The 22,673-nt window shown below is 41.0% G+C and overlaps 3 protein-coding genes across 4 annotated transcripts; all 3 read right to left on the bottom strand.

The window, feature by feature from the left end:
- Nucleotides 1-6: 6 nt before the first annotated feature.
- Nucleotides 7-7,321, bottom strand: trabd (TraB domain containing). The gene is given in 11 exon segments (XM_080907370.1): nucleotides 7-1,831; nucleotides 1,833-2,001; nucleotides 2,118-2,214; nucleotides 3,442-3,614; nucleotides 4,495-4,634; nucleotides 4,734-4,844; nucleotides 5,213-5,353; nucleotides 5,690-5,856; nucleotides 6,346-6,400; nucleotides 6,655-6,695; nucleotides 7,244-7,321. Coding segments are annotated over 10 exon segments (1,098 nt in total). The 5' UTR covers nucleotides 6,679-6,695; nucleotides 7,244-7,321; the 3' UTR covers nucleotides 7-1,810.
- A 397-nt stretch (nucleotides 7,322-7,718) lies between these two features.
- Nucleotides 7,719-15,387, bottom strand: panx2 (pannexin 2). Its single transcript, XM_080907318.1, has 6 exons — nucleotides 15,304-15,387; nucleotides 12,620-13,295; nucleotides 10,318-11,432; nucleotides 9,909-10,044; nucleotides 9,496-9,681; nucleotides 7,719-9,269 (listed from the first exon to the last, which is right to left on the bottom strand). The coding sequence occupies exons 2-6, from the start codon at nucleotides 12,846-12,848 to the stop codon at nucleotides 8,953-8,955; spliced, it is 1,983 nt and encodes a 660-aa protein (XP_080763444.1). The 5' UTR covers nucleotides 12,849-13,295; nucleotides 15,304-15,387; the 3' UTR covers nucleotides 7,719-8,952.
- A 1,511-nt stretch (nucleotides 15,388-16,898) lies between these two features.
- mlc1 (modulator of VRAC current 1) lies at nucleotides 16,899-22,106 on the bottom strand. 2 transcript variants are annotated; one of them, XM_080907330.1, is made up of 12 exons: nucleotides 21,835-22,106; nucleotides 21,182-21,502; nucleotides 19,784-19,873; nucleotides 19,565-19,618; nucleotides 19,350-19,451; nucleotides 19,107-19,208; nucleotides 18,916-18,987; nucleotides 18,710-18,826; nucleotides 18,530-18,586; nucleotides 18,121-18,243; nucleotides 17,774-17,944; nucleotides 16,899-17,567 (listed from the first exon to the last, which is right to left on the bottom strand). In XM_080907330.1, exons 2-12 carry the CDS (start codon nucleotides 21,437-21,439, stop codon nucleotides 17,487-17,489), a joined length of 1,227 nt encoding a protein of 408 aa, XP_080763456.1. In that variant the 5' UTR covers nucleotides 21,440-21,502; nucleotides 21,835-22,106; the 3' UTR covers nucleotides 16,899-17,486. The 2 variants fall into 2 exon arrangements, with proteins under 2 accessions (XP_080763456.1, XP_080763457.1); XM_080907331.1 differs by lacking the exon at nucleotides 18,121-18,243.
- Nucleotides 22,107-22,673: the final 567 nt, after the last annotated feature.

Here is a 22,673-nt window from a genome sequence, read left to right as displayed (position 1 = left end):
CAACAGTTTTGAGACAAATATATTTTTCCTTTACTTAAAATGTTTATAAATTCCATTTCTAAATCTCACTGCTTGGTGTGTTTATGTGTTTACATCAATGGCAGTACAACACGCTGAGGAAGAAAATCTTACAATACAAGGATTCCTACAGGAAATGGGAGACACACACAGAGGAGATGCTGCAGAGGTTGGACTTTATATGAATTATCCAAAATATGGAAAGCTTGCAAGTTGTCCACTTATGATTTCAAGTTCAAGTTAATCTTTCATATTCTTTTATTCGGATTATAAAAGGAAATTAACTTGTCTAACTTTACCTTGAAATTAATGTCTGTACAGTTTAGACTACTCGATTATTATTAATGGGACAGCTCATATTTCAAGGGAAGGTCATGTAGCCAGTGATTACAAACTCAGTAAGAAGCTCTACAAGAGATACAGCTCAGTGTTGGGCAATGTAAGACTCAAAGGCAGCAGTGATAACAGAATAAGGCTTTATCTCCCAAATCTGACCGGCTCAGTTTCCTTCATAGAAGATAAAAAACAACAGTCATTAAAAACATGATGGTTCATTTGAGAGAAAGAAACATGTTTTGTAATTTTCAGCATTTCGGTCCATGAGTTTATCTCAGACTGGGAAATAATAATGCATATATTCCAAAAGTACAGTTGGCACACTGAATATTAGGATGTTTCCTTGTGATGGTTTTTAGAGACAACTTTCTGTATATAATGCATATATTTGTGTGAGAGGGCCCCAAACTGGAGGTATAAACAACTCTAGAAGTTGATAGATGATGCACTGCTCTTCCTGAGGCATATATAAACCTGTTCTGTATGCATGGGTAATGACATAAATGGGTGTATGGTATCATTTCAGCTGCAACCAAGTCAACACAAACTTTTTAGTATTTAGAAAATAGGCAGATCATGTAATATCATAAAGACATCCTCTTTAATCTTGCATTGAACCTTTGCACGTGTAAGATAACAACACACATTTCTGCAGCTCCAATATGAGGCACTTGTCTTGTTGATGTTGGCAGGACGGTGCACAGAAGAAATCAGTGAAGTTTGTCTAATGCTTTAAAAACGTATTGAGAATTAGGAGAATGACGCTCAGTCTGATTCACATCATTTTCATGTATTCCTTACATACATATGTGGGCCAGTCTATACAATAACTATATATTGTATTTTTCCACTTTTTTAACATAGCTGTATTTTTTTCCCCTCTCCCAGACTGCATGTACAGAACAAAAATGTTATCAGTCTCTAATAAAGTGCTGAACTTGAAACAAGCCAATTACCAACAATACTGGTCGGCACTATATGAAGGACTAAAGAAACAGCATGCTCCCAGAAAAATCCCCCACTATATCAGGGCCCGTGAGTAACAGTGAACCTGATGATCAGGATGCTAATCAAATAATAATAATGAAAAAGAAAACGTGTGCATGAGTCCTTTGAAGGAATGCTGTGGAAAATATAAATATACTCAAAATGAACTATTGGCCTTTGTGAATCTTACCATAAAACAAACAAACAAAAAAATATATATATGCATGAATTTGCACAAAATATGCAAGGTACTCAAGAGTACTGTCATGGTTTCTTTGGCAGTACAGCCCTGTTGTGTCTACAGAGACATCATTATAAAGTGGGGAGCTCTGAACCCCATTAGGTCCTTGTTAGTTCACAATATGGGCTGGTGAACCCTCTTCCTCCAGCCTCACCTGACACCTGATTTTAAGGCCATTGGTGATGGATGCATTGTTTTAATAGATCATAATTCTGTTTCACAGATGGCTTAGAGAAGACCAGTTGGGTCAAGCAGGAAGAGGCCGCAGTGTCTCCAGTAAAGATCGGACTGGAGGTAAAGACAGCAGGGCTCTACCTAAACTTCCACCGACACGATAACAGGCATATCCCAGCATTCCCATCATGACGCCCTTTATGACAGCGCACAACACCCAGCCAACGCGTGAGGGAGGTGCGACACTAGGGAAGACAGAGACACACAGAGTTACGGTTGTAATGCCAAATCAAACACAAAAGGATTATGCTTATGGATTTATGGTGTAATTTACTGCGTACAAACAATATGCGAAACATACCTCATGATTTCATTAATATTAAGCTGCTTGTCCCAGTTTCGTTCTATGCCAGGGACGTGACCCATCCCTACGACTCCCACCACCACAGCAGGCACTTCTACAAAAAGAACAATGATAGCATAAACAATGTCTACACTCGGAAATGTTGATGCATAAAAGAATTGGTTATTTGGGGGAACTGAGTACATCTCCACTTTTACATTTAAAAATAACACAACTATTCCAGGGAAATGATCTCCGAATTTGCAAAGCTTTCTCTTGTTTAACTATTCAGAAACTTCTCATTACTGCAAAACATAGGCGTTACTGTCAAACTACAACATCCACAACCTCTTTTGTAGTTTCACAATGAATACAGATTTAGTTTCTAAGTTTATTCAGCAAAAACAGAAGAGAATGACTTACTGTTACAAAAAATGAAAAAGCATTTCCATTAAATGTCTGCACCACATTAAAACCACACCGACATCACTGGTCAGCTGATTTCACAACAATTGAGCCACATATCTGATGACAGATATGTGCACAGTACTTAACAGCTAAAATAAAGTTTTGACTCTTTAGTTTCAATTATATTGAGCAATGTTTTTTAAACCGCAAACTAAACGGACAAAAAAGTATTTTATAAGTGGCTGGAAAAAAGGAATTAACACCCATATAAGAATGAAAGAGAGACTTTAAAACTATACCGTGAAATTCACTGGCCAATTCATTAGTTAAACACAGTTGAACCCTCTTTTGACTTCAGAACTGCCTTAATTCTTCACGGCACAGATTTTCTAGGGTGCTGGAAACATTCCTCTGAGATTTGGGCCCATATTGACATGACAGCTACAGTTGCATTTTGGTATAATGCTGCAGTAGCACATCTGCTTGGAGGTATGATGTGTGTCCAACAATGATATTTTACATAATTTGATTATAACAAATATCTATTTGAGTTAGCGTTTCCTTCCTAATCAGCTGAAAGCAGTCTGGCCAGTCTCCTCTGACCTCTGTCATCAACAAGACACAATATTTTCACCCAGAGAACTGGCACTCACTGAATATTTTCTGTTTTTTTGGCCCTTTGTAAACACTAGATATTTCCATGTGGGAAAATCCCAGTAGTTCCACAGTTTCTGAAACACTTAGAATCCACAGTTACACTTAGACCTTATGGCAAGTCCTTTCTTGCCTATTCTGATGCCTAGTTTAGACTTCAGCAGATTGTTTTGCCCATGTCTACATGCCTACATACAGTTGCTATCATCTGATTGACAGATTAGAGTTTTGTGATGAAACCAATTTATTGTCCTAGCTTTTTGAGGATTGTAATACGCACTCTGGGCATTAGGGGGGGACTCCACACAGCGAGTAGCCTGTCGGAGAGTGTGTGTGAGGTAGATGTCTCTTTCAGCCACAATGGTTTTGTGAAGAGCAGGAAACTCTCCAATCATCTCTGACATAGTTTGCTCAAGCAGGTCCTTCTGTTTACACTTCTCCACATCCTCTTTACTGAAACATGACACAGCAGTCAATTTAACAGTGAAAAGGAAGTGACACATGACAGAGAATATAGTCTTGTTCTATAACTGTGGTGTTTTAGAAACAATTTAACACTTCCTACTTTACGTCTTTATACAGGATGCAACGCAACCTTAGAAACATTTCATTTTCTTAATTATATTTAGTGCAATACTAGCAGAGTCTGGATTAACATTGACATTTAAGGTTTTCAGTATAGAGACCAACATTCCAGTTCCTGAACTTTGACACAGTAGTAAGCATGAAGCTTAAATAAACTTTATCAGACTGCCTGGTTGGTCTCCAACATAAGCTTTAAAAACATACTTGTATTCCTTTAAGTCTCCATAACCAACATTTTATAATTCTGAGGTTCAATCTCAGAGTTGCTGAAAGCCACAATGGTTTTATAGATTTACAGACATCATCATTTAGAAAGAAATGGTAGCGTTGCTGTTACTCTGAAAATGTGAGTGCTCACTGCCTGGTTGTACACAAAACACAAACACAGCAAGTCATGATTCTCACACATATACACTGTAGTTGCATTTTTACCCAGGCAAAGACTGCTGAAAACAATACGGTATTATCGCTTTACCATTTTCCACAAATTTCACCATTAACATTTAAACTTCTGTTTCACAACTTTGCTTTTGTACGTTTCCACAAAACTGAACCATCCTGAACCAATTTAGCGAGCAATATAATCCTTCTTGCCAAAAACTCTGAATGATGACTCTTCTCTAACGTCAGCATTATTCATGTATTTGAGCAAGCTGTGAAACGATGCACACTGTCCGCTGAATATTTGGTACTAAAACAGAGTCGTGTTGACGCTGTGTGACAGAAAGCGATCAAGATGAATTTATACCTGATTGGGTCTGACAAAAAGCAAAGACCCCAGGCCAGACGGGCCTTCTGCCAGAGACTGAGAGCAGCGATGGCTCTCTTGAACGTCACAGGAATTGGCCGATCCCCGAGATGAAATTTACAAAAAGGTACCCGGCCAGCCTAAAAGAGAAAGGTAAAAGTTTTTAAACAAACAAAACAAAAATAATAATACATAATCAAATTATTCTCCACTATGTTGCATTTGTGTGCACGGGTTACCTCTTTGAAGGCCTCCCTAAACTCTCCTCCAGGCGCCATGCCCAGTTGCTCTGTGATGTGAGCTGAAACTTTGAGCAGCAGAATCTGCATCAGACCCGACATCACCCCATTCTGACAAACAGAGCAAATAAATTAACACCCACTTCCAGTGGTCAAGGTCATTCTTTAAGTACATAGTAATTTGACAGTAATACAAGCCCAAAGAAAGTATACAATAATACAGGAAACTAAAGAAGTTAGTTCAGAAGTTTTATCCCAAATATCAAAAAAGTAGGAAACAAACCCAAAACTCTTAAGTGACACTCAACGCTATATTTACACCATACTGAAACAAAGTTTAAAATATCAGAACTTGACCATCATTGCCTTATTTGGAATAAATGTACTTCCACTGTCTTTGTTTCATTATGACCTTTTCCACCTCTCTTCATCTACCACTGCTGTTTTTCACACAACCAACACCTTTCATAAATCCTGACCTGTTTGATAGCCTGCTGAACCTTATCCAGATTGATGTCTTTGGCTTCCTTTAACAGCGTATTCTCGTCCATCTTCAACATCGATACCCTATACTGGCACAGCTCCACCACGACCACGTCTGGCTGCACAGCTCGGATCGTCTGCACCAGGAGAAGGAGCACAGCGGTGTGAAAAATCAAGAGACAAATACAGAATAAGAAAGCAGAAGACTGGAATGTCAAAGCAAATGAACAGTTATGAAAGAAGCAAGCACAAGAGAAATCAATGTGAAAGAACAAAAGAGACAGGTTATGCTTGCCAAAACAAGAAAATAAAAAGAAACGACATTTAAATATGTAATTCTGTGAGTGTGCTTCTCCACACACACAGAATTACACATAAAATTTCACCTACCATTAACAGTATATCACATTTTAAAAGAGTTTAAGTGGCTTCCTGCTCTGTAACAGTCCTGTTTTTCCCCCTCATTGGCTCACCGTGGCTACATCCTTTTTGCTGCTATCACTGAAATGGGCAGTGCCCACCAGGTATAAGATGCTTCCATCAGGTGCAGTAAGACGAGACACCGTCTCTGGGAGTTCAGGAGACGACTGGCGGCGCTGGGCTCGCAACTGCCAAAGCAACTCCACTGCTTCACCATCCGCTATACAGGAGAGGGATAAAAGTTTATTAAACTGACAGAACAATTAAAGTTATGTCTTACTATAACCATTATATTATGTGAGGGAAGGTACATAATGCACTATGCTAAATTGTAGAAATTTACATTTAAAAAGTACCTTTGAGAGGAATACACTAATAAAATCCTTAGCACGTGCATTTAAATGACAAAAAATAGAGTTCTTACTATTTTACCAATAGAAAGCTACTTGAAGTTATTACTATTATTATTTTAGATTTACTTCAATAATAATGACATGCCTGTTGCAGTGCCCCCCTAATACCGATGCATTCATTGGTCTCGGATTACATTCAGTTTTATTCATTCAAATATTCGTAATAAAAAGTTATGAATGTGAGACAATATTTCACAACAAGTGGTCCCTTAAAGATAAGTAACTACATACATTGTCTCATGAAATACTGTTCTCACAATATGTTTAGAAGGGGGGAAAAAGAAACAACAACTCACAAAGATCTGGAGGTAGACACGGCATTCCGTCCCCCGAAGGGCCGACTGAATCGTCCTGTGAGACATTGAAACAACAAAGTTAAATATAGTGGGCTTATTTACATCAGCAGCAGATTAAAATGTTATTCTTATTGCTCAAGTCAAGTCAGTTTAAGAAAGGTGGGGCAGCTTCACATAAGTGGCAATTGAGAAACAACAGAGACTATGTTACATCACTCTAAAAACTCAGAGGCTGACGCAGGGCTATCTCCCACCTGATAAAACACCCTATTTTTCAGCCAGACCAATAAAACATGTTTCTTTACCAACCTCCGAGTTGTTTTCTTGGTCCATGCTTGCAGCCCTGGGAGCTGTATGTGACAGAGAGCAGATGGAAGTCATTGGCGCACACAGAGAGCGGTGATGCGTTCACTGACAGTAACGTAGACACAGCACAGCCTCACTGACTGCTGACGTTGCTTTATGTGTAACGACAACAGCTGCCGACTTCTCTAAACGCAGTTTAAACGCGATCAACGCTGGCTAAAGTAGTTGCTGCCGCTGATTTCAGAGAATTAAATCAAAGAGGCACCGTTATCTAAAACGAGAGCATTATCAGTAAGATTAGAACAACTGCGCAGTAAAGGAAGAAGCGCCTAGTCGGTGGAAGGTCTAACGTGCAATACCTTACTTCCAGGTGTAGAGCTGCTAAATACTGAACGTGTAGTTACCGAGGGCTCTTCGTTTTGGCTAGCTACCTTTACTCAAGCTAATGTGGGCTAACAAGTCCGCCAGGAATCTGCTCTCATTAGAGGAATTTAAAAAAGAGGATTTTTTAAAAATAAATGCGAATCTGAAACACGAGATATAAGATACTATACGCGATAGTTGTCTATAAAAAGAAAGACCTGTTACTTACTAAGTCGGCCCTTCTGCCAGAGTGCTCTCCGCTAGTACAGCAGCACAGTGTCAGGCTGTATCTGACAGCCGCGGTGCATTCTGGTACATGTAGTCATTGATTGTTGAGACGCATTTTGGGGGATTTAATTATAAAGATAACGCTTTTAATCCTTTTTTATGAACATTTCACACGTTACAACCAAAGCCATATTATCCATGTGATTACTCGCATTAGGACTGCTAAAGGTTTTCACAGGGCAACAGTCCTAATGTGTAAATCAACACAGTAAAATCATATTAAAGCAGAGCTCTGATACAATGTGCTCTCACACACTAGTACTACTCGTCCTAAAGTGCTTTTGGATGCATTTAGTGTGCTTAAGTAGTCTCTAACAAGGGGATTTTGAGCTAGCCTATGGAGATGAAGAATCACCAAGACAAAAGATTTCATTTAATTTTAATGCCCCAGAAAAAAAAGGTATGCATAGGTCTACCCATTCTTTAGGTAGGCCCTGAAAATGAGACTAATGTCTTCTACAGTTGATGTCCTGTTGGTTTCTGAGTCAGTGCAGGCAGTTCCTTTATTCTAGTCTGTACCCTAATGTATGCAGCTGCAAGAAATGCAAAAAAAAAAAGTCTGTGTGTTTATAGCAGATAATGAAAACCTTAGTCATTCTTATAAAACCCTTATCCTGCTCATCTATATATTCACTTCACATTAGACACTTCCTCAAGAAGCCAACAGAACACAAAAGGTCATATTTTACCAGTGAGTCCAGCTCCCGTCATCTCAGAGCTGCTATTAAAGTCTTCAAAAAGAACACATCACGGTAACTGCCTTTTTTACAGCATCAAAACATATCTGGCATTAGTTTCACTAAGCAGTATTACAGTTCTACTTTGTTTTACAAAGTCACGCTTTCAATGGGGAGTCTGCTGTCTGCTGTACTTTCAAATGGCGCCCAAGTATAGTTAAGAATCGTGTTCTTATGCAATTGTGAAATGGCAGTAATTAGCCATGAAACATGTCATATTTAAACACCCCACAAGCAGTGAGTCATATACAGTGTCTATACATGTACAGCGTGTGGAATAAGATGTTCTAAGCGCATACATTATTGCCACAATTATACTGTGATCTTTTGCATATTAATTGTGCAGATCTCAACAACTGTATTGCATGAGCTACCTTTCTACTTGGCTAGTGGGATAAAGGGACTAAGCGTTATCATGTGATTAAAATACATTTTGTTTGATGTTGCAGATTTGCATTTCTAAAGTGTCTGCCTTTTTTTAAATTATTATTAGGAAAGTCACTCCTCGCTCTTTACCCTGTCTATATACTTTTTCAATATAACTGTGTGACCCTGCACTGTAGCACCCTGTTGAATTATGTCACTGCTGGTTTCATTGGTGGGTGATTAGCTATACACAGTCATCCTGAGACATGAGTGTGACATCATTTCCTACAGTAATAAGCTGGTCAACACAGGTAACGAAACATATATCTCTCAGTTTATCCTTTCTGAAAGCTCAGCTTTGCCACAAGAGTCTTCCCAAGTCACATCTATTCCATTTCTGCTCCAACAATCCTGGAAGTACAGAAGTTAATTGAAAGATCAGAGGTGGCAGCTGATAGAAGGTGACTGGCATGGAGGTTATGTGTGTAGAGTGCAGTGTCAGGGAAAATAATCTCAGTCACAGTTCCTCTTCTTCTTCTCCTCTTCCTCAACATTCTCCTGCAGCGATGAGCTCCCCAGGCCTCTCTGCCAGCCTGTCCCTCCCGCTTTCATCCTCTTCTTCCTCAAAGAGAGTACGATGCATACTCAGTAGCTGGTGTGTGGGTGCTCTTGTTAGTGGAGGTGGTTGAGACTCAGCATTTTCCTTCTGAGTGGAAGGCCCCAGTTGTTGAGGTGAGGACTTGGGACTGAGCGCATCTTCACTGGAGGGAGGGTTGGGGCTAACTCCATTTACATATGTAGTGGTGGACAGGGTCCCTGCAGAGAAGGCAGCGTTGGTTGATTCTGGAGAGCGAATCTTATTCTCTGTAATCAAATAAATATACAGAATAAAAATGGGAGCTAAAGAGAAAGAAAGTAAAAATATTAGCTGGCCAAAGGTGATTGGCCATGCAGCACAAGCATCGTATGCAAGTAGAATGTGTATGTTGTAAATAGCTATGCCCACTGTCCTGCTGTAGAAATGCACTATGAAAGGCACATCCAAATGAAATGATATCTCTGTCTCAGGCATAAGCACAATGAGAGCTACCTGTAATTGCACTGGACACATGAACCACAGTGTGTGTGCCTTCAAGGTACACTGTATCCATGTTGTGCTCTGAGGGTAGAGGTTCTGTGGTTGTGGTCTCCACCTTGGGCTTGCGAATTGTCAACATATACGGGTGGACATCCAAAGAGAAGTTGCGTGTATGCTTTTTCTCCATTCCACTCACATCTACAATCAGAAAATAAGTAGATCATTAGAGCAGATGGGGAGACCACCCATCAAGAGTGTTGTTTAAACTGTCTCAGTTCATTTTATGGTCACAGAATTCGCCTACATAATACTAGATACATAGGAACATATGTTTCATACTGGTCGGATAGTGCGCCTAACTTATTTAAACTAATTATAAAAGCTTTAAAATGTCTTTCTTACTACATATTCAAACTACCCGATACCTTTTGTTGAAGGATGCTGTGTGCTCTTGTTATCCAAAATAGGTGCAATAATGCTGTCTGCCACTATTTTTCGTCTGAGAGGTTTGGGTTTTTCCTGCTTTGTGTTATTTTCCAGCCGTGTCAGGGTGAGAGGTTCCTTCACATTGGACAGAAAATAAAAAGAGGTCAGTTCAAGTCTGCAACAGCAACAGATGAAGTCTTCTTACTATTTTGCATATATTGTAAGTCCTAAAAGAAAGCTGCTTCTTATGCCTCTTCAGTGAAAAAGGCCCTTATCAAGAGTTACTATTACACCATTTGAAGGATTATGGCCTAGAGTATGTGCGCTCCACTGAGTCAATATTTAAAGTAAGGGTCAATCTGCTTCTAGAGGATAGTACATTTTGCATTCAGAAACATGTTTCCTTACCTTAAATGGTTGAGGAAGAGGATTTGAGGATGGGATCCATTTAATCTTCTTACGAGGTCGTTTGACGACCAGTGGCTCACCACCCATCTCTCGAACCCCGAGGTCAGAAGGATCCATATTGGGATCAATTGTTTGGATCCCAGATTCCCTCACAGTGGGTGTGGCATCATGGTTGGACTGTGCAAGTGCAGCCAGCAGCTGCCTGACTACATTGTCGTACATGAGGTCACTCTCATTGGTGATGAAGTCCAGTCGGTTGAGCGACTTAATGTGATCCCTGTTCTCATTGCAGAACATGGCCAGGATGTTGATATCGCAGAACTGAGACTTCTGCCAGCGTCGCCGCGTTTTAATTCCAACCTTATGGAGTTTGTCGAATACAAAGTTGGACTTGCGTACCACAAAAAGATGCAGCAAATTAACCAGAATGATGAGGTTCATGGTGCAGAGTAGAGCAATATCTACTGCTGCCATGATGCGCTGCAGCTGCACAGCAGGCAGCTTACAGTTGACCCTGAGCTTCAGCTCTGGATAGCTGCTAATGTCTGGGTGCTCACCTAGTGCACAGGTGAACTCATTTTGCCTTTGGCGGGCATAGTAGGTGCTCAGGTAGGAAATGGGTATTGAACTGAGGCAGATAATAGAAAGATGGCGAGCCAGGTAAATCTTGGCCAAAAAGTTGCTTTGGCCTCGTCTCTCCAAATATTTCTCAAAGAGGTTCTGCTCAGGGCTCTTCTCTTTCTCTGCATTCTCTATGATCTCCCTCCTCTCCCGCTCAGTTATGCCCGGCCCTTTGGACTGGATCTGCTTCTCGATCTTTGGGGCCCGGCCCTCAGCAGCTCGATGATAGCAGTTATCAATCTCTTGAAGCAGGAAATTGAGCTCTGAAGTGAGCCTTGTAGAGGCGAGGAACTCCCAGCCCAAAGCAGGAATGTACATGATTCCCGCAAAGGCCAGCAGAGCATAGGGGAGGAACTTGTGCTCAAATAGCGAAGGCCACTCAGCTGGCTCCATACCAGGTTTAGCATCACGAAGCTCTGTCCAGCAGTAGCCTCTTGCATACAGTGCCTGGTCTCGAGTGAAGTTGTGTGGTGTGTAACAGTATATGGACTCCTCTGAGAAAAGTACAAGTATAAAGAATCAGTCCAAACTTTTCTTTAAATTACATCTCATAATAGATTGTGCTGCAAACTGTTCTCCTTATTTCTGTTAGTAACAACATGTTAGTAAGTAAATGACATGTAAGATCAGGCAGAAATACTTTTAATAACATCAGCTCTAAGTAACAATGATATTTATGCTACTTATTTAAAAGTGATATCTGGAAATGGATGCATGTGCAACATTCAGTAACAGGAGTCAAAACTGAACCATAACATGGCTCTGCAAAACACTGCAGATCCTTACAAACAGTTAAAATAATAGCTCTTCTTCAAGCTAAACCTATGACTTGTGAATCAGTAGACACATGTTTCAGTGATTCATTACATTCTCTAGGAAATATCTTGCACCTTTCTCATCATTCATTTTTAATCAGTACTCTCATCTCATCTTTTAGAACCCATTCAACACAAAGCATTGTGTGTCTCTGATCATACTCAAGCCACATTTTGAAACGAAAGAAGCACCTTTCAGGCTCTCACAGAGGAAATGAGAACACCCAGATCACTTCACTGTCCATTATGTACAAGACTAAAAGGTTTGAGGGATCACCAGTTCCATTTAATCTTTCAAACTAAGCACTGTCACCTCTGTTATTATCAGTGGTTATTAGATTTTCTCTTTTAAATAAACATGCATTCTATTGTTATTAGGGATAAGGATAATGTGTGCAATGACAACACTTGTTTCATTCACAGAATGCTAGGCACCATCTTTGTGCTGAGTTTCCTCAAAAATAATAAACTCTTCTGCACATCCACTGACTTGCTGTTTAAACACATAGTCCCAGCTGGTTACATGCTACACAGAGCCTGACTCAGCAATGAACCGACATTCCTCTCTGGGTTTTCACTCTGTCTTCTACCCAAACCCACCCTTGTCTCCTAAATCTGTAATCACTTTCACTCCCTCAGTTCTCCAATCTGTTTTCTTCTCTCTCTGGCATCTAGTATTTCAGCTTTTCTTTTTTGCTCTGCACCATACTGCTCCCTTCTCTTTTATTCTCTTTTATGCCTTCTTTCCAGCTTACACTTCTTACTACTGTATGTATGCAGCCAAAACCTTTCTCTGATCAAAAGCGGTCAGAGGGCAAACAGCTGCAGGTGTGGCTTTAGCAATGAACCCCCCTCTAGCAGCTCACCTGCAAAGTTCCTTGTGAAGACCAGGGTGACTAGCAGGATGGGGATGATGACCGTCCCTATAGTAACAACGCGATCAAAAGGAAGCTCCAGTTTGATTTGCACCATGAGGCCAGCCAGTGCCCCGCCCTTCTCATCCTGAGAGGAACCCGGCAAGATCAGCTCCTTCAGCTTCTCGCCTGCAAGTAGAGCTGTAGCCATGTCCAAGTTTTGATCGAGGATGTTCTGCATCCGGAACAAAAATAATGCACACCACAACCCCCCTCTGGGCAAGAGGGGAGACTAGACACTCCCTGATGAAGTTAGATACTCGTCAAAACAATGCTAGAAGCCACACGTGCCACACGTGCGCAGGAATGTGTGGCCAGCTTCAGCCCCTGTCACCTTGTGTGGAAAAGTAGTGGGTCATACTGTGTGGCCTGTGTTCTTCAGGTCTCAGACTCTTCTACCGTTTCATGCAGCTCTTCTGTTGCAGACAAACAGACATAATGTGCACTGCTCACTCAGCCTCTCCGTTGTGCATCCCCATGTTTGTGTGTCTCTACAGCGTCTGGCCTCAACCTGCAGACCCTGTGCTGCAGGTTGAGAAATGAGCTGAGTTTGGGGATGTGTTCTTGCAAACCCCAGGGAGAGTTGTTACATGAGCTTGGGAAAGGAGAATCAGTGACCAGTCCTTTCCTGAAAGACAGACAACAAGTTAAGGGCAGTGTAGTGTGTTCATTTCTATAAAGGTACACCGAGGTGCAAGTTGTCATTGAATGTACAATAGCATATTAGCGTAATTTAAAAGAGCAACAGTCTGATTGATACTGCTTCACACCTTCTTCCAGAAGGCTCTCTGTTCCCATCCATCGTCCTCTTTAATGCAGTCATGTGGCCAGGGATTTCTAATCCTCCCTCTCTGACCAGTGAAGTGTGAGGAGGATTTTTGTCTTTGATCAAGCAAGGACACTAAAGGGCAAGTTTATACTCGGAGGACTATTGTAATTTTAAACTGTTTAAAGCATACTTTGATGAAGCGTCTATTTGTGTTAATACATTAAAGGCCTGATATCTTGGGGACTGACTCTGTTTCAAATTTCACCCCGCTCCTCTCTGGACTATCTGGAACAACATGTTCACACAAGGATGTCAGATGCACCCCGACACTTGTCAGTGACATCAGGGGGTTATCATGTGTGGCTTATCGTGTGCATCTGAGAGTGGCTATTTGAGATTGAATGCATGCATGGTCAGGGCTGTAACTATGGAAATGCTTTAAACTTGCTTGGTCATTTCACAGGAAGCTCTTACAAATTCCCTTCATGCGGAGTTTGAATACATCACCACTTTCCATCAACAATCCCACTTGCTCCTGCATTTTCCCTTCATATATGAAATCTTTTTTTAAAGCGCTCAATTTGAGGCTCAAAATGTAACCTAATATCTTGATGAGGACAACCTTGAGAATGTGGTTTCGTGGGTAAAAGGGACAATTAGCTGCCAGCTTTAAAGCACATGCTTAGCAGTGAGAAGGATCACAAGAAGATGATTCTTTTGAAATTACAGCAGAGTATAATATTCAAGGTTGCACAGGTTAATGCTGAGATCACTGGTTCTATATCTGAAATAGAGAAGAAGATGTCTCTCGTGAGGTATGAAACATTTACTTTAAACTATTTTCTCAACTGCCTCATGACAGTCAAGATTTATTTTTACCCTCAAAGACTATCTCATGGAAGATCAGAGAAGAAGTAAAGTTTGCATAATTTAAATTTAAAGGGGTAGAACACCCATTTCGGGAGCTCAGCTGGAAGCTGCACTGCCGTCTGCGAGCCACTGGCACTGGTCCAGTCAGACAGATTATACTCCTCAGTTGGGCAATGCTACCAGTGTTTAGAGAGGGAATCCCAGATTTCTTGGCTACTACAACATCCAGCTAGAGTTTGGCCAGTTCAGTCAGCTACAAAGACACAGAGCCAGGCTCCGGGACAAGAGCTGAAGGAGAGAAGCTCCATTCATCCATTATTAATTAATGATAGCTGAGGAAGGAAGAACTTTCAGGACTGATGTGATGTCTTCTCACAAATGTGATCAGATAACAGTCCAGTGAACAGAGTTTAGACAACGTTCTCTATATGCCCTAAACAGTGCACAGGAGACGAAGTCATCACCCTTACGATTTCCTCAGTTGTGTCAGTCTCTGACGGAAACACCTGCAGGAAGATTTATTTGGGTTGAGAAGATCACCATGCCCTTAGTCGGTGTTCTGCTAGGACGCTTTTAAGTGCTGTTTCTTGACTATCAGTTCCAAGACACTAGAAAAACCAGGAGGACACTTTCACCACAGACATGGCATTGCAGTGAATTGCAGCTGCCTGCAAATGACGACCCCTTTCAGCACCCGCGCGGTGGATAGTTCCCGAATAGCCAGCCAGAGACGAGCCGCTAAACAACATCAAGTGTAGCGATTGTGTGTGTCAGAGGAAGCGAAAGTATGTGTGAGTGTGTGAGCTGCTCCGTGTGTGAGAGAGACAGAAGAGGAGATGCTCAGGATGCTGAATACCTGTATGAACTGTGTACCTGTCCGCACCAGATGAACCACCGCTACATTTCTTGCTCTGGTGCAAAAAACGGAACAATGTGCAAGCTTTCAGGAAAAACAAACAAACAAACAAATAAACAAACAAAAACAAAATTCACTCACCGTCTCTCGTTGCATCTCCCGGCACGGTAAGAGTTAATCTGCAGTGCGGGCGAGCAGCTACAGCATGTATCCGAGGCACACCGGTTTGTTCCGCCTTCCCCCCCCCAGCTCCAACCCTCTCCTCTTCCCTCCCCTCCCCGCCCTGCTTCTTCCTCAGAAACAAGAGATGAGAAACACATTAAGATTCTGTAGTTCAACACATCCCCTCTCTTTGAATCGCAGGATTAAGTGCGCATTTCAGACAGAAAGGCGAGCTAAGATGCTAAAAAATATCCCAATCCATATCCGGATTATATTTATTTTGAAAGGTTTACCTGTGAAACTGCCTCTTATAGACACAGCTCTATGGATTTTAGGATTCTTGGATATGACAGGCTCTAAAAGATAACCTTCTATTAAATATAAATAAGCAGTCCTTCGAAATGTTATTAGTATTACTATATTTAAAGGCTAAGACTTGTCACTGAAGCCTTTAGTATAGGCTAAGTGAAACAAACACCGGCTATTAGTCTACTCAAAGCCCACATTAGCTTAGTCTACAACCAAACCACAAGGCACTGACAGGCTTTTGTTTCCCACTGATATTGGTTTATCCCACCTGCCCATCATCTGTGACTGTGGGACTGCCACAGAGACACGCAAACAGGGAATGGGAAAGATGTCTGTCATTCAAACTCACTGGGTGTGGCGAGCATTTTTGCTTTTTTTTGGACATCAACTAGTCATCTATTACTAAATTATGTAGGCCATAATTTCAAGAAGTACTTAAAGGAAAACGACACAAAATGCTTAGTGCACTGAAATATATTGCTTTTGATCACGCTGAATGTCACGGATGAACTTTCTGCTGCAGAGCACAACACTCCTGTACAAGGACAGTTTCATCGATGCTCTCTCTTCTTTGTCTCAGACACTTTTAACTCAAGCCGGTTTCCACCGGTTAGGGTATCCTTACCTCACCGTCTGCCATCTCTCACTCTCTTCTTGGTCATGTTGCAGTATGATAAAGCGTCTTGTTGTGGCGGTTTAAGTAATAATAATAATTATTATAATAATAATGACCTGATGTGATGAGAATTATATTCATATTTGACAAGCCAAAACTGACCAGACATCGTTATAGTGACCACCCCATTTCCTCCTCCTTTATAGTTTTAATATGAGTAAGAGATGTGAGGTGTCTAGCTCAGAGACAGACACAGGAGCAGAGGGATGCGGGAAAATTGATAAAGGAAGGAAATGAAGTTAATAAATATAACAATATGAGAAGGCAATTTTCATGTCCAAATGCAAACACAGGGGTGCTGAAGTTATTGCAATTAAACCGATACACACATAAATTCCACCTCACAGCTTGGTATCAAATTATAAGATAATATCTGAACAACATTTCCATGAAAGTTATTTTCAGATGAAGACTTTTTTCTTGTTCTTGGTTTTCCCAGCACAGAAAAAACCCATTTCCCATTCATAAAAAACATTCAACACGTACACAAATTTACTCTTGACATACTTAGTGCTGATGGCATTTTATTTTGCACAAGGCATACTTTCAGTTAGTATCATTTACATCAGTTGATACTGCTGCACATCGGCTATATTAAAGCAGTTCTCCTGTAAAAACTACCACACAAGGAACCTGGCTACTGAGTTAGACTTTGCCATGGATTTAAATACACTTCATTAGTTTTTGCATTTGTTGCATCTTCCACCATGATTAGTCACCAACATGTGAACGGGCAGAAAACTGTTTCAAATTAGGATATATAAAGAACTGTTTCAATTTTGTGCTAGGGATATTTTCTATTACTTGTCATTGACTCGCATATTTTCAATGCAACTAGCATACAGTGTAAAAATACATTAAATCTCCTGACCACAAAAAATACCACAGTGGTACCAATATGGAAAACACACATAAAAGCATTATCTATGTAAGAAAAAAACACTAACAAAAGCAAAACAAAGTACACCGTTTCAATTTTTTTTCTCCTATCTTTGCTTCATTTTTGTGTATTTTGTTCTTTATTCCAGTCTCCAGTTTTCCGTGTCTTTCCAATACTGCTTTTCCCTCTTGCTCTAATATTCTCTGTCTTCTGATTATACTCTTGTATTTGCAGCTTATAGCGCTTGTTTTACCCTTCTTCTATCACCAGGTCTCTCCAAATTCCTGGATGTTCTCTTCATTGAGCCATTTGGACCACAACTGCCTTCCAAGCTCTGTCTTTGTCAAAATCCTGCAATGCTCCATTTGATGTTTGCTGCTGTGGAGGATGAAAAGGAAAGAAAATATTCAGAGGAATCAGGTGTTGAGCATGAGTGGTACTGTGCTATTTTTGCATGTAGTTCATTAATTGATACATATGCATTTACATGTGGTATACCTTGATGCTATACTCATCAGTAAATGTCTGTTGTTGTAAGTAGTGATATAGACAAGAGCAGGATTTGCACATATGGGTGTGTTTACCTGGCATACCTCACAGTAATGCATCTGGGTCTGAATGTTGTCATCACACTCTGGAGCTCCCATGCGAAGCTGACTTTTGTAGGTGGCACAGTGCACTACAGTGGCTGAAGTAAGAATTGCCTGCACCAGCAGCAGCACCATCAGAATCAGCAGCAATATGTCATAGGATTGCTGGGATACAAAGAGAGACAAGCACATATATGTGAAATTGGTGTAGTTTTAAAAGTAATTTCTCATGATTTACTTCCCCAGCTCCTGTATTTTTGTTTTTAATGACACCAGAGCTAAGTGGATAACTCTTGAAAATACAAACACAACCATATATTTTCACTTCACTTTAGCCTCACTTTGGCTGTAGGCACATCATGCAGGAATATTTCAATAAAGCTGATCACACTGCAAGAGAGGAAGCCAGAGGCTGAAAAGAGCAGAGGAGACGTCACGCTGCTGATGGCAATCAACACCTCCACCTGAGAGATACAGGGTTGAGAGCAGAAAGAAGAAAGGCGGAAAAAAGAACACAAAAAGCCAGTAGAAAGAAGAAATAGATGTGGTATTTAGATGAAATTATACCTGCTCCAATGACATTTTGCACCCACGTGATTGCAAATAGCAGGAGGAAAAAGTTTAGATTGAAAACAAAGTCATAAAACACTGAAGTATATGAATTTCAAGTTTAAAACCAACTCCATGGTATAACAGCTTTACACTGTACTAATCTCACAGATCCTGCAGATATCAGATTATTGTACTCACCAGGCATTTGTTAGGGTATTCTGACACAACATGACTGGCAATAGCACTGGGGAAACACTGCAAATAATAACAGGTAATGTTATGCGATTGAGTTGCTCGTCAGTCATTTTAAACATACCTTATCATTCTGAGTGGCCACAAGTGCCTTAAAAAACAGTAAGCTTTATTAAGCCAACTTACAGCCACAAGGATCCAGAAAAATGTAACAGACAAGTAGGGACCAGGCAACAAAGCGTCCATGTTGAGCGCAATAATGCCTCCAAATACAGCCGAGATTCCTACAATCACTTCAATTACCTGTTGCAGACATCAGTTATGGATTAAAAGAAAAACATATACATATATAGGTTATATAGTTATACTTATTTATATGCAAGTTTACTCACAGAATATGCTTTAAGGAGCTGAGTGGGGAAGACTGCAGGTTTGATAATCACAGGCCTGTCGTATGACCCCGACTGGAGGATGGATAGAAAAATGAAAATTGTTTAGGATGAAAGAATGAAAGGGAACAAAAACAAACAAATAAACAAAAAACAAAAAAATCGCTCATGTAGACATGCATACACTCACACACCTTCCTGTGGCAGCAGCAGTCCTCTGCAGAGCGGGCTGACAGGATGACAGTGCTGGCCATCAACACCTCCAACAAGATCATCAGGATAAGGTTGAAGTTAATCTGAGAACAGACAGAACATGTTAGGGGGCGAGAACAGAGACGCAACTGCTAAAAGAGAAAACAAAATATAAAAGAATAACTCAAAATGTTTGTGTTTGTGCATCCAAAAGGACATGTAGTTTTCGATTCAGATGGATTTACATTGACAGCTGAGGGGTTCAAGACCAGCTTACAACCAAACCAAACCAGGCATGTGGTCGTCACAGCAAATGTTGACACATAGACCACTTGAAAATCTGACACCTTAAAGGAAACATGAGAGTCTAATTAGTATCGTGCTTCGGTAAAAGCTTCAATTAAAAACCATTAAGACATAATTATCTGTTTAGCCTTTGATGAGTTCATTGTTTACTCACTGCAACGTGTCTGTTCTTGGCAATAGCAAAACTAGCTATTGCTGCAGGGATGCCCTGTGAAGAATACCAACAAAAAGGAGCTGCTGTATTTATCTATGAAGACCATTACTGCCATTTTTGACATGACTCCTGTATAAAGAGTGTGAAAGATGCAGCAAGGTATGCTAGCTTTCAAAGCAATATCAGCATGTGATTAAAGTAACTGTGATGGTCACTTACAGAGCCCGCAGCACAGCGCAGGTAGTCCATGGCAACAGGAAACACATTTCCCAAGTACAGAGAGAAACCAGATGTGATGAGCAGACAGCCCTGAGGACACACCGACGCACACACACATACAGCCATGTATACACAATTAAAAGGGTCATAAATGCATTCAGCAGGTAAAACTGTGCAAGAATTCCTCTCTCATACACACGAGCCATTTGAGAAGTAACTAAGCCAACTGCATAATCCTGCCTGGTGCAACAGCCCCACCAAGACTCTTGCGTCCGGTGGGCAGGTGTCTGACTGATAAACACTAAATAATCACAACTGATATACCTGCAATTTACCAGAAATACATAGGTATGCTTCTAGTATGATCTGCGACAAAGTGGGTACTTTTTTTTGCAATAAACACAATTTGGTTTTAGTTTGAGCAACAATTTTCTGGCATGTAGCGTTTACAAGTATATATTAGATTTTATCATATACATTTGTGTAGTCAGCATGATCTTTTTCATTTTACAAAGTATTGGAGACTACTTTTAGTTAACCAAACTTCATTTCTATCTAGGGTAGTGTCTGTATAGTTCAGCTTCTTCCAATGTGCAGCAATTTACACACTGCAAAACTTTCCCCGCGTTGATCCTTGCATTGAGCTGGGTGTGTCTGCTCACACTTACACTATGTGCACAAGAGTATTGGGCCACATCTCTTAATCACTGAACTCAATAATAATATGGGGCTGGGCTTTGGCTCCCTTCCAGTTCCAGTGCAGAGAAGTCTTGATGCTTACCATGACAATTATGTGCATCTCACTTCATGGGAAAGGCCCTTTTATGTTCCAGCATGACTGTGCTAGGTGAACTTGCTGTGGAAGAGCGTGACTGGCCTTACCTCAACCCCACAGAACACCTTTGGGAAGAACTATAAGGGAGATTTTCAGCCAGGTCATCTATTCCAGCATTAGTGTCCAACCTAAATGATCTTTTGGATGAATGGGCAAAAATTTCCACAGCCAGATTTTCTATGTAAAAGGCTTCTCAGAAGAGTGGAAGGTATTATAGTTGCTAAAGAAGGGGCAAAGTCCTTAAAATGCCTACAGATTTAGAATGGGATGTCCTAAAAGAGCTTTTAGGCAGTCCAATATTTTTGTCTAAATAGTGTAACACAATACACATGCCCAAAATTGATCTGCTAACATTTTAATTATTGAAACAACCCCATCATGGTGTTCTTTCCTTGTGGAAGCACAAAATAGGATTTCTTGTTGCCACTTCTCACTCAAAATTTCAAGATTGGGGCTACTCAAAAAAAGAAATCACCCCAAACTTTAAATCTGTGTGTTATGGACTAAATAGAAAAATCCTGTAGTGTGCTTTCGTTGCTTCCCCTGACTGTCTTTCCTCTCACCCCTATGAGGACACTGTAGAGCCAGGCCCTGTAGCTGAAGCAGGGGTGCTTTAGGGGCTCCGGCTGGGCCAGCTGCAGGTCACTGGCCCTCACGTCCACTGTGTAGCTGTCCCGTTCAGACCTATCCCGCTCCCCTCGGTCTGGCCTTCTCTCAGCTCCCCGGTCACCCCGTCGTCCCAGTGTCCCATTTCCTCTCTCCAGAGTGGGCATGTGGGTGTAGGTGAACTCCTCTCTGGCCGACAGCTCTTCGCGCTGCATTGTTAAAGTGGCTGGTGGCTTGCTTCAGTAGCAGGGCGAAAAGTATGGAGTGAAGAAAACACCCTGTGGGAAAGAATGAAAAAACAAAAAACAATATCACATTCCAAACAAGGACAAGCTCTTCGTCTTCTCATCATGTTTCTCTTTACGATCGTTCCTTTCAACAAGAGGTCCAGTAATTGTAAAAAGTGATGATGGCAATCGGAGCTCTCAGATCGGAGCTTTCAGGGGAAAATCAATTAAAATCACATTAAATAAAGAGAAAGTATGCCATTAGGCTACTAATCATGCAGTGTAACAAAAACACCCCACACCCCTCCCCTTGTTTCTGTCGGTTCAAGCCAAGAGAACTTACTCTACATTCCACTGCTTCTTTTTTGCTTGTCTGAACTCACCTACTGTTGTTTGTCTCGCAAAGTCTTCCCAGTTATTTTCCAGGAAATGTATCCTTCAAGAACTGGAATCATATAACCACAAAGAAGACAGTTTGTCTTTGCTCGAAGCTCCTTCTGCTCCCCATCTCTCTCCCTCGCAACTTGCAGCCTCTTGCACCCCCACTCTCCTCCTCTTTTCCTTTTCCTCTCTTTCTTTCCCGTTACACGGCGTTACTCAGAAACAGTTCTGAAAAGTTTTTTGAACCCATCAAAGCGTGGAGCTAAAACACATGGCTCTTGTGCTGCCAGCCTACTTTGTGCCAAAGAGAGAGCGGCTGTGCATGACAACAAGGGGAGGATGAAGGGGCTCGCACTGGGGGCAGAGTTAGAAGGGCAAACACCCTCTTTACCCTCCTTTTTGCCCATGCAGCCACACATGCACATCAAGGCACTCACAAAACTGAACAATAGGCCTTCAGAACTGAGCACATAAGAAATTTAGAAAGTCACATTCATAGCAAGTAGAAATTCGCACAAGTGCAGAATCAAACTGTTGTTTTTTGCCTACAGTTAAGTGCGTCCCCCTGTTGTGTCCCCCCTCACAACTTCCCTCTGTGTTACTTAGTGTTTCACTGCACTTCACAGCCCACTAAATTAAGATGCCCAGCAGTGCTTTAGAAAAGAGGCGACAGAGACATTTCCATGGCCTAATCACATGGTCCCTTGTGTGACACGGCTAATCTGATGATGGATCATTTCTGCTCCATATAAGAATCTCTTAATGACTCATTAAGGACTAAATCCAATTGGATAACAACATTTTGTGTCCGTGTTTAAATGTCTACATATGTGAGCACCTC

This window comes from Rhamphochromis sp. 'chilingali', assembly GCF_963969265.1.
Source record: "Rhamphochromis sp. 'chilingali' genome assembly, chromosome: 2".
Lineage (NCBI taxonomy): Eukaryota > Metazoa > Chordata > Actinopteri > Cichliformes > Cichlidae > Rhamphochromis > Rhamphochromis sp. 'chilingali'.
This window is presented reverse-complemented; position numbering and strand designations above follow the sequence as displayed.